Consider the following 16,162-nt stretch of genomic DNA (forward strand, 5'->3'; position numbering starts at 1 on the left):
AAAAGCTACTCAACTCTTGACAGATTATCATTTACTTTATATGTGACCTTTTAACAGTATTCAATCATTATTTTCAAAAAAATATAAAATATTATTCCTTCTATGATCACTGCAGTTTTTAAGAAAGAACTTGACACTGTACTTGTCCATTGTGCTCTACTGTCACTAATGATGTGGACAATAAGCAGTGATTTACTTCATGTACAACTACTCAAAATGAATTTCATAAAACTGAGGTAAGAAAATGAAGCTGCTCAGTGGACACAAACATAGAAATGAAAAAAAGAGCATTAATAAAGAATCCAAATGTCTAGCTATTTGATACTGACCTGCCTCACAGTATGGAAGTCCATCTTCAAGGAAGAAGGGGCTGTTACCAAACAACTTGCCACAGTAAGCACACAAGAAGCACTCTGGATGGAAATGCTTTCCAATGGCGTTCAAGCAGTCCTATGGAAAAAAATTATATTTTCTTCATTAGTTTTACACATATTTATTAGCCCAGATTTGCTTTCAATTTTAGTCCTCTGTATTCTAACAAAAATCGTATATTATGTGCACCTCTAACTTTCGAGCCAATGACATTTACAAAGCATCTGGCAGTACTGATGTGAACACATTATAGTACCAATTGACTTGTTGGGAATATAGTCTCCATATTGCTGTTAATTCATTGGTGTATACTTGCCCCAAAGAATGTGTTCAAATAAGAGCAATAATAATAATACAGCCATCTTGGCATTTGCCTCAACAGATTTATGAAAAATATGGAACTCTTAAAGCAGGGCAGGCTGGCAGGGACTTTGCCCCCATGCTTCACACGTAAATGTTCACTTGTCATGGGCAAATGACCTCACATAGGATACATCAGGAAACATATGAGGTTCAGAGAAGCTTTTTAAGTAGCTCTCTGTATTTTACTTGTAATCCACTTCTCTTCTGGTACAACATTAAGACTGACTTCTTTCTCTCAATACTTTAGAAGTAGAGAAGGCCACTCAATGAAAAGCCGAAGCATTGAGTCATCAACAGGTACACACAAAAATTTTGGAAGCTTTGAGAACAGATCCTTTCTTAAGCCAGAATACACACACACACACACACACACACACACACACACACACACACACACACATACCACACTTGCGAATGTATGCATGCACACAAGCAGGTGTGCCCCTACATAGTGCTGGTTAGTTGCACAATGCCAGAATTGCAGTTCGGCAGGTGGCAGGCAGAAAGAGAGATTGGCAAGTGTATGGTAGTGACTCAGAGGGGGGCAGCTGGTTTGCTGGCTAGCAATGGAGCAGGGAGAGATGCAGACACATGGGCTAGGCATGTGACACACAGGTATTGATGCTGGCAGGGAGCAGTGCATGATGACGGTGGCACTGGGACATGAATTGGGAGGGGGTGATAGGACAAAGAAAGGGGAAGCTGTTGGGTGAAGAGTGTAAGGACATTGAGTTAATGAAGTCTGAGGTCAGGAGGATTGCTGGAGGGGAGGATGTGTTGCAAGGATAATTCCCACCCACACAGTAAAGAAGTGCTGGTAGTGGAGGGAAAGGCCCAGATGGCACGAGTTGTGAAGCAGATGTTGAAATCTAGCATGTTGTGCTCAGCTGCATTTTATGCCATTGAGTGGTCAATATTGTGCTTGGCACAGTTTGGTGGTAGTCATTTATTCTAGTAAACAGCTGCTAGTTTGTCGCACCGACATAAAAAGCTGTGCAATAATTGCAGCGGAGTTGGTATGAGCTCTTTATGACAATATGACAACCAACCAGCGCTCCACCAGAATGAATGGTCATTGCCAAACCATGGCCAAGAATAAAGTTGACCACCTAGTGGCACAGCACACAGCTGACCACCACATGCTTGATTTCAATGGCTAATTCACAGACTGTGCCATCTGGATCCTCCCCTCCAACACCAGCTTTTCTGAATTATACAAAGGGGAGTTATCCTTGTAGCACATTCTTCACTCCCATAAAACTCCTGGCCTCAGTCTTCATTAAACCAATATCCCCATCCTACATCCAACAGTTTCCCCTTTCCCTTTCCTGTCACCCACTCTCAATTCATGTCGTCATGTCATCTTCCTCATTGGTTGCTCCTCACCTGCTCCAACAACCGTGCATCATATGCCTAGCGTATGCACCTGCATGGCTCCCTCCCCCATTGCTAGACAGGAAACCAGCCCCCTCCCTCTGAGCCATTAAACAAACACTCCAACCCTTCTTCCTGCCTCCCATTCTATCTATCTATCTATCTATCTATCTACTCTACCCCATACAACCTCCACCCCACCCTCGTCCGCATGATGAACTGCAATCCTGGCATTGCGCATCCAGCTTGCAATATATAGGGATACAAGTGTGCAAGCACGTGTTTGTGTGTGTGTGTGTGTGTGTGTGTGTGTGTTCCCCCCCCTCTATCTATCTATCTATCTATCTATCTATCTATTTACATAACAGAAGGAAACATTCCATGTGGGAAAAATTCCTGTCTATTTATCTATCTACTCTACCCCATACAACCTCCATCCCACCCTCGTCCGCATGATGAACTGCAATCCTGTCATTGTGCATCCAGTATTCACTATATAGGGATACAAGTGTGCAAGTGTGTGTGTGTGTGTGTGTGTGTGTGTGTGTGTGTGTGTACTCTAGCATGACAGAGGATTTATTGTGAAAGGTAGCAAGTTTTCCTTCTTTTTTGTGTGTACCTGTTAATGGTTCAACACTTCTGATTTTTGTTGAATGGTCTCCTGGACTCCTAAAGTATTTAATTATACCAGAACTTTCCAGCTATATATGTATTTCTCTCAGTCACTCATATATATTTCCTTTACCACTTTTTCTTGATACAGTAACTAATTATAAAGTCCAAACTGTTTGGGACTCATACCCAATTTCCTGTTCACTTATGTGTAAGCTCTACTCCAGTTTGTCCTCAGCTCGTGGTCTTGTAGTCTTGCGGTCATGTTCTCGCTTCACGAGCATGGGGTCCCGGGTTCAATTCCCGGTTCGATCAAGGATTTTCACCTGCCTCAAGATGACTGGGTGTTTGTGTTGTCCTCACCATTTCATTATCATTCATGGAAGTGGCGAGACTGGATTGAGCAAAGGTCGGGAATTCGTACGGGCACTGATAACCACACAGTTGAGTGCCCCGCAAACCAAACATCATCATCAACTCCAGTTTTTCCATGTCTTGACAACTTTAAACAGTAATCCAGTGATCTTTTTTCCATCACATGATATTAACATTAATGTACAGTGTAGTTAAACAACTCAAACATTTTAACATCTTCTTTCCTTATATTTACAAGACAATATCTCCATTGAGCATGCCCTGCCTTGTATCTACGTAGAGCTTATGAAAAAGTTTCCACAAGAGTGGAGAATCTGCTCTGTACTTTAACAATGAATGCAGAACCTGCAATAATGTTAGTTTGATATTGTGTGTGATTAATTTAAAATCATGTTTCTATTGGGATTCAGATTTTTCCACAAATATTTATAAAGATGATGTGATCCAATTTAATATAATTTTGTGTATCCTGTAAAAATTCAGAGTAATCATAAAGTCCACAAAACATTTTTAAAAATTGGTATAAGTTAATGATTAAAAACAATGTAACAAATCATACAATGTGTGAAAGACAAACTCTTAATTTTTTTTTCTAATGTGTTGCTGAAGACGAAATGGGAGATACGATACTGCGTGAAGAGTTTGACAGAGCACTGAAAGACCTGAGTTGAAACAAGGCCCCCGGAGTAGACAACATTCCATTAGAACTACTGACGGCCTTGGGAGAGCCAGTCATGACAAAACTCTACCAGTTGGTGAGCAAGATGTATGAGACAGGCGAAATACCCTCAGACTTCAAGAAGAATATAATAATTCCAATCCCAAAGAAAGCAGGTGCTGACAGATGTGAAAATTACCGAACTATCAGTTTAATAAGCCACGGCTGAAAAATACTAACGCGAATTCTTTACAGACGAATGGAAAAACTGGTAGATGCAGACCTCGGGGAGGATCAGTTTGGATTCCGTCGAAATGTTGGAACACGTGAGGCAATACTGACCTTACGACTTATCTTAGAAGAAAGATTAAGAAAAGGCAAACCTACGTTTCTAGCATTTGTAGACTTAGAGAAAGCTTTTGACAATGTTGACTGGAATACTCTTTTTCAAATTCTAAAGGTGACAGGGGTAAAATACAGGGAGCGAAAGGCTATTTATAATTTGTACAGAAACCAGATGGCAGTAATAAGAGTCGAGGGGCATGAAAGGGAAGCAGTGGTTGGGAAAGGAGTGAGACAGGGTTGTAGCCTCTCCCCGATGTTATTCAATCTGTATATTGAGCAAGCAGTAAAGGAAACAAAAGAAAAGTTTGGAGTAGGTATTAAAATTCATGGAGACGAAGTAAAAACTTTGAGGTTCGCCGATGACATTGTAATTCTGTCAGAGACGGCAAAGGACTTGGAAGAGCAGTTGAACGGAATGGACAGTGTCTTGAAAGGAGGATATAAGATGAACATTAACAAAAGCAAAACGAGGATAATGGAATGTAGTCAAATTAAATCGGGTGATGCTGAGGGAATTAGATTAGGAAATGAGACACTTAAAGTAGTAAAGGAGTTTTGCTATTTAGGAAGTAAAATAACTGATGATGGTCGAAGTAGAGAGGATATAAAATGTAGACTGGCAATGGCAAGGAAAGCGTTTCTGAAGAAGAGAAATTTGTTAACATCGAATATAGATTTATGTATCAGGAAGTCGTTTCTGAAAGTATTTGTTTGGAGTGTAGCCATGTATGGAAGTGAAACGTGGACGATTACTAGTTTGGACAAGAAGAGAATAGAAGCTTTCGAAATGTGGTGCTACAGAAGAATACTGAAGATAAGGTGGATAGATCACGTAACTAATGAGGAGGTATTGAATAGGATTAGGGAGAAGAGAAGTTTGTGGCACAACTTGACTAGAAGAAGGGATCGGTTGGTAGGACATGTTTTGAGGCATCAAGGGATCACAAATTTAGCATTGGAGGGCAGCGTGGAGGGTAAAAATCGTAGAGGGAGACCGAGAGATGAGTACACTAAGCAGATTCAGAAGGATGTAGGTTGCAGTAGGTACTGGGAGATGAAGCAGCTTGCACAGAATAGAGTAGCATGGAGAGCTGCATCAAACCAGTCTCAGGACTGAAAACAACAACAACAACAACATGTGTTGCTGGCAGGTTAGTTTGGAAAACCGCTGACAGAGGCAGTACCAAGCACAATTGCTGAAAATGGTGGCAAACCAGACAGAGAAAGCGTTGTGTGTTACAGACTCTGCCCACTGGAAATAAGTAGAGAGTGTGCAAAGAGTTTTCTGTGGCATGTTCCAAAAAGACACCACTAGTTTACAATACCACAGCGAAATGGTGTAAGAAATTCAAGGAGGTTGGTTATGTGTACAATGCAAAACGTTTGAGCAGCCAAGCATGTCAAAACAAGGATTGTACTACTTGGGAGACATGAAGATGTGAAGTCCTACAAAATTTACCAGTCAGGCTAATGCAGAACTGAACATCTGTCAGCCAACAGTAATGAAAATCTTTCATAACCAATTAAGAGTGAAGTTGTACAAATTGAAGCTCCTGAAATACATAAGATGTGGCAAGAAACTACAGTTCTGGGCTGATATGCAGAAACATCTTGAAAATTATGACTTTGAAAGCAAATTAAGCTTTAGTGAGAAAGCCATTTTTCATGTTTTGGGAAAGGTCAACTGGCATAATGCACATATACGGAGGACAGAAAATCCACATGTATGGTCAAACACATCCCAGATTCTGAGAAGTTAATGTGTCCTTTGTCTTGTCCAACAAGACAGTCTATGGACCCATCTTCTTTTCTGAGAGAGGTGTCCGTAATATTACCTACCTTGACATGCATCAACGGTGGTTCATACCACAACTTGAAACTGATAGCAGGGATTTCACTTTTCAACAAATTGTTGTTCCTCCACATTTCCACAGTTGCGTATAAAATTACTGAGTGAGATGTTGTCATGTCACTGTATAGGTCATGTTATAGCTGCTGACCTAGCACTACTTGAATGGCCACCATTGTTGTCAGACATGACGCCTTGTGATTTTTTATTGTGGTGTTACATCAAGGATAGCGTTTATGTTCTGTTTCTACTACATAACTTCAAAGACTTGTGATGATGCATAGCAGCAGCTGTTCTTACAATCACTCTCGATAAGCTTGGTGGGGTATGGGGCAGAATTGTACTACTGATTAGACATGTGCTGTGTGGACAAATAGAACATTTATAAGTATTGAAAAAATAACTTTGGGAGATTGTCTCTAACATACTGTATCATTTTAATGATGTAAATAAAATAGAAAGAAACTTCCACATGGGAAAAATATATTAAAAACAAAGATTCCAAGACTTACCAAACGGGAAAGCGCTGGTAGAGAGGCACAATAAAATAACACACAAACACACACACACAAAATTTCGAGCTTTCGCAACCGGCGGCTGCTTCGTCAGGAAAGAGGGAAGGAAAAGGAAAGATGAAAGGATGTGGGTTTTAAGGGAGAGGGTAAGGAGTCATTCCAATCCCGGGAGCGGAAAGACTTACCTTAGGGGGAAAAAAGGATAGGTATATACTCGCGCACGCACACACACACATATCCATCCATAAATACACAGACACAAGCAGACATATTTAAAGGCAAAATGCCTAAAAAAAAAATAAAATAAAATAAAAAAAAGGAGAGAGAGAGTTCACAAAATCCAAAGAAATACTGGTTGCATGTAAAGGCTCTTAGTGGCACCAAAGTTAGTGTCCAGTCCCTAGCGAAAGAGTCATGAACTGAAATTAAGGTTAGCAAAGTAAAAACTGAAATGCTGAACTGCAGTCTCAAATATTCCTCTACAAAGGAAAACCCACGAGAACTGTCCCAATTTAATCCTCATATCACTGAAAAGATAAATGAAAAAAATATTAGTGCCAGTGGTGTTGAGAAACTGCTGAAATCATTAAAACTGAACAAAGATCCAGGCCCCAATGGGATCCCTGTCAGATTCTATACTGAATTTGCGGCTGAGTTAGCCCCTCTTCTCACTATAATCTATCTTAGATCCGACAACCAAAAAACCATTCCCATTTCTTGGAAAAAGGCATAGGTCACACCTGTCAACAAGAAGAGTAGTAGAAGTGATCCACAAAACTACCGTCCAATATATTTGACATCAATTTGTTGTACAATCTTAGCACATATTCTGAGCTCTAACGTAATGAGGTATCTTGAGCAGAATGACTTTCTCAATGCCGACCAGCATGGTTTCCAAAAACATCGATCATGTGAAACCCAACTTGTACTTTTCTCACATGACATACTGAAAGCTTTGGTTGAAGGCAACCAGGTAGATGCTATGTTTGATTTCTGAAAAGCATTTGACTCAGTACCGCAGCTACACTTATTATCTAAAGTATTATCATATTGGGTATCGTGTGAAATTTGTGACTGGATTGAGGACTTTTGGTAAGGAGGAGACAGCACATTATCTTCGATGAAGAGTCATCGTCAAATGTAGAAGTAACTTCGGGTGTGTCCCAGGGAAGTGTGTTGGGATCCTTGCTGCTCACATTATATATTAAAGACTCTGCAGACAGTATTAATAGTAAAATAAGGCATTTTACAGGTGATGCAATTATCTGTAATGAAGTACTATCTGACAGGAGCTACATAAATATTCAGCCAGAGCTCGATATTATTTCAACATGGTGCAGAGATGGCAACTTGCTCTAAATGATCACAAATGTAAAATTGTGCACTTCACAAAACGAAAAAATGTATCATCCTCTGGCTATAATATTTATGAGTCATTGACGGGATCGGCCAACTCATATAAATACCTGGGAGTAACACCTTCGTACGGATATGAAATGGAATGATCACATAGGTTCAGTCATGGGTAAAGCAGGTGAAGGACCCAGTCTATTGGTAGACTACTGGGGAAGTGCAATCAGTCTACTAAATAGGTTGCTTACAAATTGCTCATGCAACTCATCTAGAATATTGCTGTGCATGGGACCTTTATCAGATAGGACTAACAGGGGATACTGAACTGATATAGAGAAGTGCGGCACAAATGGTCACAGGTTTGTTTAATCCATGGAAGAGTGTCACAGAGATATTGAAGCAACTGAAATGGCAGACTCTTGAAGACAGATGTAAACTGTCCTGAGAAAGAGAATTAACAAATTTTCAAGAACCGGCTTTAAATGATTACTCTAGGGATATACCACAACCCTCTATGTATCACTCACACAGGGATCGTGAGGAAAAGATTAGAATAATTACTGCTCACAGAGAGGCATTCAAACAATCATTCTTTCCACGTTCCATGAATGAATGGAACAGGAAGAAGTCCTAATAACTAGTACAATGGGACGTATGCTCTGCCATACATGCCATGGTGGTTTGCAGAGTATAGATGTAGATATCAAACACAAAATTTTAATCTGTCAGAAAGCTTCAGTTTTAAACTAGCTTGCAGCAGTAGCAGCATAGTAAGTTCCATACTTACTCCCTTTATTTTGGTATTGCACTTATCACATGTTGGTGCAATATATTTCTCAAAACAGAATTCACAGTACAGCTCTCCCTTTTCCTCTACAAATCCAATGTCTTGCAGTGGTCGGCGGCACTGTCCATTGACACAGATGAAGTGTTCAGGACACCATATCTTGCCCAAAGCTGTGATGAATGGTCCTCTGATGAAGAAAAGAACTAATATAAGTTGACAATGTATGAAATGTGCTACAAATTATAATACACTTATAACAAAGAAAACTGCAGAACTGGTGTAATTTAAAAAAAGGCATATGAAACGCACAAACAAATAATGATGTAAATGTAATTTAAAATAATGAAAACAGGTGGCTACTATGAACTCAGTACCCATGCAGTTAACACAAGTTGCAGTAACAGCCTATAAACACTATGCGCTTGAAATAGCAAGGTGTCAGATACGTTTCTGATTTATAATGTGTCAAGCTTCATTAAGTGTCCATAGATCTGGGATACTGACAGCAGGACAATAGTACTGATATGATAGTTACTAATCAAAACTATCTGGTATCTTTTTACTTTAAAATGAAAGACAATCACTCACCAGAAAACAGAAATGCTGAATTGTCGATAGGCTCACACAAAGGAAGGAAGGAAAACGTGGTAACTTTAGGAGTTATCCTTTGATGAGCTGGAGTACACACTCACACACACACACACACACACAGGTACTCTCTCTCTTTCCCTCTCTCTGTCATAGATATGCCTATGCCTATACACCATTTAGGGGCATAAGTGTATCTACTAGTGTATATGTGAGTATGTGTGCTAGCCAGCACCTTGTATGTGCACACATGTGTGTGTGTTTGTGTTTGTGTGTGTGTGTGTGTGTGTGTGTACTCTAGCTCATCAAAGGATAACTTTGGAGGCTAGCACATTTTCCTTCTTTTGTGTGTGCCTATCGACAACTCAACACTTCTGCTTTTTGGTGAGTGATCTCCTTTAATGCTAAAGTATTTACATTCTACAAGAACTTTCCAAACACATTTACCTGATTTCTTTAAAAGAAATATTTATTTCCTGACACAATAATGTCTATATTCCTAACTTATCAAGACTCAAACATATCAGCCATCTTCAGATCAATATGCACCATTGCTGTTGTAGATCTTTGTCTCAATGAGAAACACACTGCTGTTTAGTGAAGATGACCATTTAGTATCTTTGCAATTGGTCATGTCAAAATAAAATGTGATTTAACCAGAAAATTAATGATTTTTTAAAAATAACATACTATACATGGGTGTCTCTGAAGAATTATAATGTAGTTTCAATCTGATATGTATTCAGTGTAGACAAACGTAATAAAAGAACTTGTTATTTTGAAAAAAATAGTATTAATCTGAAATGAAGAATAAGTCATTTCAGGTGAAATGTTGTCAGGAGTAGTCAGATTGGAGTACCACACTAGCAGTGCACTGAAATCTGGGGTGAATTCAATATTGCCATCTTTCCTGAGAAAGGCAACTGGGTTGCATATAATACCCACTCTCAATTCACACAGCTATACCTACATATACATTCGGAATGACATTTCAAAACTCATGGCACAATATGATATTTATTTCACTCCACGTTGTAAAGCATTCCCCACATGCACAGCTTTTTGATACCTCATTAGCTGTTATGTCTGATAATGCTGATTGTAGATCAAAACAGCAGTAGTTAAGTATTCATATTCCTCAATGCAATAGCTGACCACTGTATTCTACCAGTCAAATTAAACAGAGCTTGTTATTCTTATTAGAATGATTAGATGTCCATGATTCAATCAGGCACTCTGTTGCGCACAATTGGCAGATTATCAGCTTTCTTGTTCATTTCTAGTGTACTGATTCCACATAAAAATCAATTATTAGTTGTTCCTAGTAAAGATGGCAATGCTAACAAAAACTTACCTCATGAAATTTGCTCATTTGATATTGTACAAAGTCTATAAATTTTCCTGCACAAGGCACTTTGACATAATCAAGGCATGCCATCACCTGTTAAGTAATTCTCTGAGTGATCAATTACTAAGCTCAATCCTCACTAGCTCTCTGCTACTACACCTCACAGACCATTGCCTGCATTTCATTTCAGAACTGAAACATATGAGTTTATTGTGAATCTTTTCATATGCTATCCTAGTTCACGCTTCCACAATTTTCAGTCTGGTTTAATAGCTCCTTTGTGGTATAATAATCTTTACAAACACAAAATTAACTACATTTATGCAACTGTATTTAAAAATTTTCAATTGCATTTTAATTATAAGAATTAAGGTAACACTACAGTATCATTTTTGTGTGAAACCTGTTAGTAACTGAAATTGTCTCCTCAGCACATTATAGGCACTGTACAGGATGAGACCAGCAGTACGGTTGCCTCTGAGATGGCGCATTAGTTGTCAGGCTTCCTGTCTTTGCAGAACTTGCTTTGTTATGTTCTTACAACCCTGCCAGCTCTGTTATGTTCATTTGTTGAAAATATAATCTTTGTTGGCACAGGTATTATAGGCTCAAAAAATTATGTATTGGAGCAATCAGATTTCACAGTCCTTTCAAACAAGCATCTCCCATGCACGGGGTTGAATAATCTGTATTCATATCCAGTACGTCTTAAACTGTACATTGTATGTTCATTCACTGCCAAATTGAACTTAAAACAAAGCATGTTGAGATTTCTTCCTAGCATTTGTTGTTGACAGAAGTTTTCATCTGTGAGTGCTTCTTCTTTCAGTCCATGAACAAACTGTATAAAGAGTACTTCGTTTTGGTCCAAAACTAGAGAGGTAACCACTTTCTATATCTGTATTCTCACAAGATGTGTTTGTTCAATTTCACATGTGCATGCTCATGTCTTGTGAATACACTTTGAATTACATTAGTGAATCATTCAAAAAATTATCTATAATTACCGGCAATATGTACATCTTCTTCAGATAAGAAAACTTTACATGTTAGATAAGAAAAAATTTAATCATTATATTGATTAGGTTGTATTTAAGCTACAGGAAACTGTAAATAACAAAGACTTAAATTACCGTAAATAAAATTATGTGAAATAAGCTTTCTGAACACTTCAAATTGTAAGAGTAGTAGCAACAAAAAACTAACAGGATTTTGAGTTTTCAAGTATGAAGAAAATTCTAACACAGTAAATACATTTAGATCAGTAATATAGCTGAATTTGTGATTGGAATGACACAATCTTCACAGATACAGCACAGCAGATTATCAGGAGTAGAGAGTCATTCATAGATTAAAAAAAACGAACTTTTTGAGTGACTCAGAGTGTTTTGGTAAGTTCATTATTTCAACGAGTGGTAGAAAACTCTGAGGATGACGAGCGGGTAACAACGACAACACCCATTCACACAGAAAGAGCTCGTGTTGAGAGAAAGACAGAAAAATGCTTATCAAAGAGTGTAGTGTGTTCTGAGGGCTGAATTCAGTATCACCAATATGAAACAGCCCAACTAAGGTCCAGGTAGCAAGCACATATCAGATGTCTGTCTGCATGAGGTACCTAAAGAAGATGATCATAAAAATATTGTGCACAAAAATGAAATAATCAAATCAGATAGAAACCTAATAGGATAAAGTCACTTCTTACAAAAGTTTTCTAACGTGTACATTCAGATCAATTTCACATCTCAGATGTGTTGTCAACTAACCAGCTTTCTAAAGGATAATGACTGAAACATTTTATCCTACAGTACTCTATGGAATTATCTAATGCCTACTTTAGACCTCTTGGAAGTCATTTTGAAACTGTGAAGTGTGTTAATGAAATTTCTAAGGATCAAAATCGAGATTTTCTGGATGCAGGTATGTCAGCCGCAGAATGAGAAAGCACCACTTAAAATTGTTAAAAGGATAGACAAATTCTTTCCAAAATTATTATGGGTTTCAAACTGAAACTGTGCCATAATAGTCTTCACTGTACTTTGTCACATGCTCGAAATACACAAAATCACAATACTGCTTTCCTTATGTTTACTGCTTACTAATTGTGCAACACAATACAAGAATAATTTATTCTAACTGTCTTAAGATATATGTGCCAAATTATATGAATTTCAACTAAAACTGCCACCAGTCCCATTGATGTTCCAAGGCAAATTTACCTTTTTATCAGTTTACCGCATGATTCACATATATATTCTTCTTTCTCAACTGTATCCTTGGGCAACTGCATTATTGCTTCTGCCAGAAAAATTATGTATTAATACATATGTTAGGAAACAACACACAAATTTCAGTTATAACTAGTCACATTTTATTAGTTGTTAATATTTATTAGCAACACAAGAGTACAAGGAAATGAATAGTCCAAAAATTGAAAATAATTCAATGAATAAAGAAAACAAACCACTAAGTCTTATAATCCTGAATTTGGTAATGGTTTCAACGGTTAAGGATCAACTAACACACTAGCAGATGGAAAACAGGAGAAATGTGTTAGTTAAAGAAATTAGTAAAATGAAGGATACTCCATGATAAAAGCAAAAGCAGCAAACATATACAACAAGCCCAGGAGCTGTAGAAAGCAGAAACAATTTGGAAGCATGCAAAAGCAGGAAGCAAGCAATTACATAAAATTATTTATGTTCAGGAGATATAAAATGCCAACATAAAACAGAAATAACCCAATGATCTGAGTTAAAAATATCCTAAATGCAGACCTGATTGTTTTGATCCTATGTGCTGCGACAGTGTGTACTGCAAACAGAACTGTGTGTAGAACTGCAGGCACTGTCATGCAATAAACAAATCACAATGAGAAATGTAAACAACTGTGTCTTGTTTTCATGGATTTCAGGACACTTTTTTATGTCAGTAGCTGAGTGGTCATTGCACCTGGCTACTATGTGGGTGACTCTGGTTCATTACCCCATACTGCCAGGGGTTCATCCAGCCTCCTGAGGTCAGCTGAGGTGCTACACAACTAGTTAGTAGAGGTTTCAAGGACAAGAAACTCGGCAATGACTAGGAGAGCAGTGTGCTGGCCACATGATCCTCGACACTGCATCTAATGATGCCACTGGCAGAAGATGACACGGTAGTTGGTTGGGCCTGATTGGCGTATCTAGGGACAGAATGCAGAACTTCATATTTTTCTTAACTTTACATTCATCACGAACATGGTCTATTTTGTATAAGTACTCATCTGCCACAACACTAATAGGATACTCACAAAAACCTGAACAAAGTTGAGGGGACTGAGAAACACAGACAATAAACAGCTTAAAACAGCTAAGAATAAACAGGATCCAAAGGTATATAATGACTTGCAGCTCACTATAAGACAGTGGTTTCCTCATTCTTCATCCCCCCCCCCCCCCCCCCCCAAGTTCTAATGATAGTTTCTATTAAAATGGATATGACAAACAGACTGAGTGACAACTGTGGGGGGTTGAAATGGTGGCCAAGTCTGTCATAGAATGATCAGTCATCATCTCTAGCATTCACTGCACCTTGTCTGCTTCACAGGTACCAGAATCGGTGATGCAGAAAGCCAGTTTAATGCAATCAGTGGAAATCGTAGTTGGGATTCGATTGGCATCGATCTTGAATATTTTGTCTTTTCAACTAAGAACTGTTTACCGTGCATCACACACAGGCAGCAGGGGCTTTTGCATAGCATCACGTCTGATGAAGACCTGGTTACACATCGAAAGCAGAAGTGAAATGATGATGAGTATGATGCTCTCAGTGTAACTGGCCAAACTTGATGAATGTGTGAGGATATTATTGAAAGAAGTATGATGTCTAAATAAGGTTATTTGCCATACACTGAGGTGACGGAAGTCATGGGATACTACCTAATATTGTGTCTGACCTCCTTTTGCCGGTGCAGTGCAGCAACTTGACTTCATTAGAAAGCCAAGTGTTTTGTTTGTTTGTTTGTTTGTTTGTTTGTGTGTGTGTGTGTGTGTGTGTGTGTGTGTGTGTGTGTGTGTGAGGGGTTGGGGGGAGGGGGGGGGTGATCTCTTTCATGAGGCTGGACAAATGTATATGCACAAATAAACTTTTAAAGTATTCCTTACTGAACATTTTTTTCTGCTTCTCAACAGCTTGTTGAGTCAAGTCAAGTTGCTACCTCTACAACCATCCATAATTGCAAAAGTGCTGCTGGTGTAGGATTTCGTGCACAAACTGACCTCTTGATTATGTCCCACATATGTTGAATGGGATTCATGTCAGGTGATCATTTGCTCGAATTGTCAAGATATGTTCTTCAAACCAAACAGTTGTGTCTTCCATAAAAATTCCATCATTTGGGAACATGAAGTTCATGAATGGCTGCAGATAATCACCAAGCAGCTGAACAAATCCACTTCCAATCAATGATCACTTCCAATCAATAATCAGTTCAGTTGGACCAGACGACTCAGTCCATTCCATATAAACACAGCCCACACCATTATGCTGCAGCAGTGTTGTGCTGTTAGCAAAGGCACTCGCGTCAGACATCTGCTGCATCCCACAATGTTTTCTGTGGTTATTTCATGCATTATTACTTGTCTGTTAGCATTGACAACTGTACCAAACACCATCACTCTCAATCATTAAATGGAGGCCATCAGCCACTGTGTTGTCTGTGGTGAGAGGTAATGCCTGAAATCTGATATTCTCAGCATACACTGTTGACACTGTGAGGCTCGGAGTATTGAATGTCCTAATGATACCTGAGATGGAATGTCCCAAGTGTCTAGCTACAAATACCATACCATGTTCAAAGTCTGTCAATTTTTGCTGTGTGGCTCTACTCACGTCAGAATCCTCTTCACATGAATCACCTGAGTACAAATGACAGCTCTGCCAATGACAGCTCAGCCAGTGCACTGCCCTTTTACATGCTGTATGTGATACTACTGCCATCTGTGTGTGTGCATATTGCCATCCCCTGACTTTTGTCACCTCAGTGTATTACTGAAGAATGCACAGGGTAATTTGGCTGGTTGGCCATTGAACAGTTCTGCTACTGTAGCATCAAGATCTTCCTTGGCGGTAGTCAGAGGCCCAGTAGTTCAATGGAGAGAGTTTCTGTCCAACACTGATTTGTGGCACCTTACAGACACTTTTAATTGGCAGCATAAATGCTCAAAAAAACTGTTTGCTGCTGGGTGAAAAGCTGTAGTCTAGATGTACTTCAAACACAGTCAAACAGTAATTGATCTGAATAATGGTGTGGTGAGGCACTCTGAAACGAGCATTCCATCCGTTAAGAAGGGAGGTGCCAGTTTCAGTCGCAGTGTCAACCTTCAGAAAAACTTCATGTCAAAGAGGGAAGCAAATGATGGCTGTTACACAGATATGTCCTTCAGATGGTAGTAAAAGTCCAAGTCAATGAGAACACTGACAATGTAAATATACCTGGTTTAGTCAGCATTTAGGGCAGCTACATGAACTGGCTTTCAAATTGCGTAAACCACAGAACAGCATTTTCTTGTCAGAAGGGTGGAGGTTTGTCTCCTACAGAGCTCACAACTGCATTTGTAGGCATGTCACCAATCATCAGCGGTTG

At 38.9% G+C, this 16,162-nt stretch overlaps 1 protein-coding gene across 6 annotated transcripts in view; it reads right to left on the reverse strand.

Annotated features, from left to right (window-relative positions):
• Positions 1-16,162, reverse strand: part of LOC126285380 (PDZ and LIM domain protein Zasp-like) — a 283,882-nt gene that overhangs the window by 15,342 nt on the left and 252,378 nt on the right. For all 6 annotated transcript variants that reach the window (XM_049984713.1, XM_049984717.1, XM_049984716.1 and 3 more), the window contains 2 exons: positions 8,604-8,790; positions 330-450 (listed from right to left, as the gene is read on the reverse strand). In XM_049984713.1, the coding sequence (XP_049840670.1) occupies positions 330-450; positions 8,604-8,790 (308 nt within the window). The remainder of the gene's footprint in view (positions 1-329; positions 451-8,603; positions 8,791-16,162) is intronic.

This window comes from Schistocerca gregaria, chromosome 8 (assembly GCF_023897955.1).
Source record: "Schistocerca gregaria isolate iqSchGreg1 chromosome 8, iqSchGreg1.2, whole genome shotgun sequence".
Lineage (NCBI taxonomy): Eukaryota > Metazoa > Arthropoda > Insecta > Orthoptera > Acrididae > Schistocerca > Schistocerca gregaria.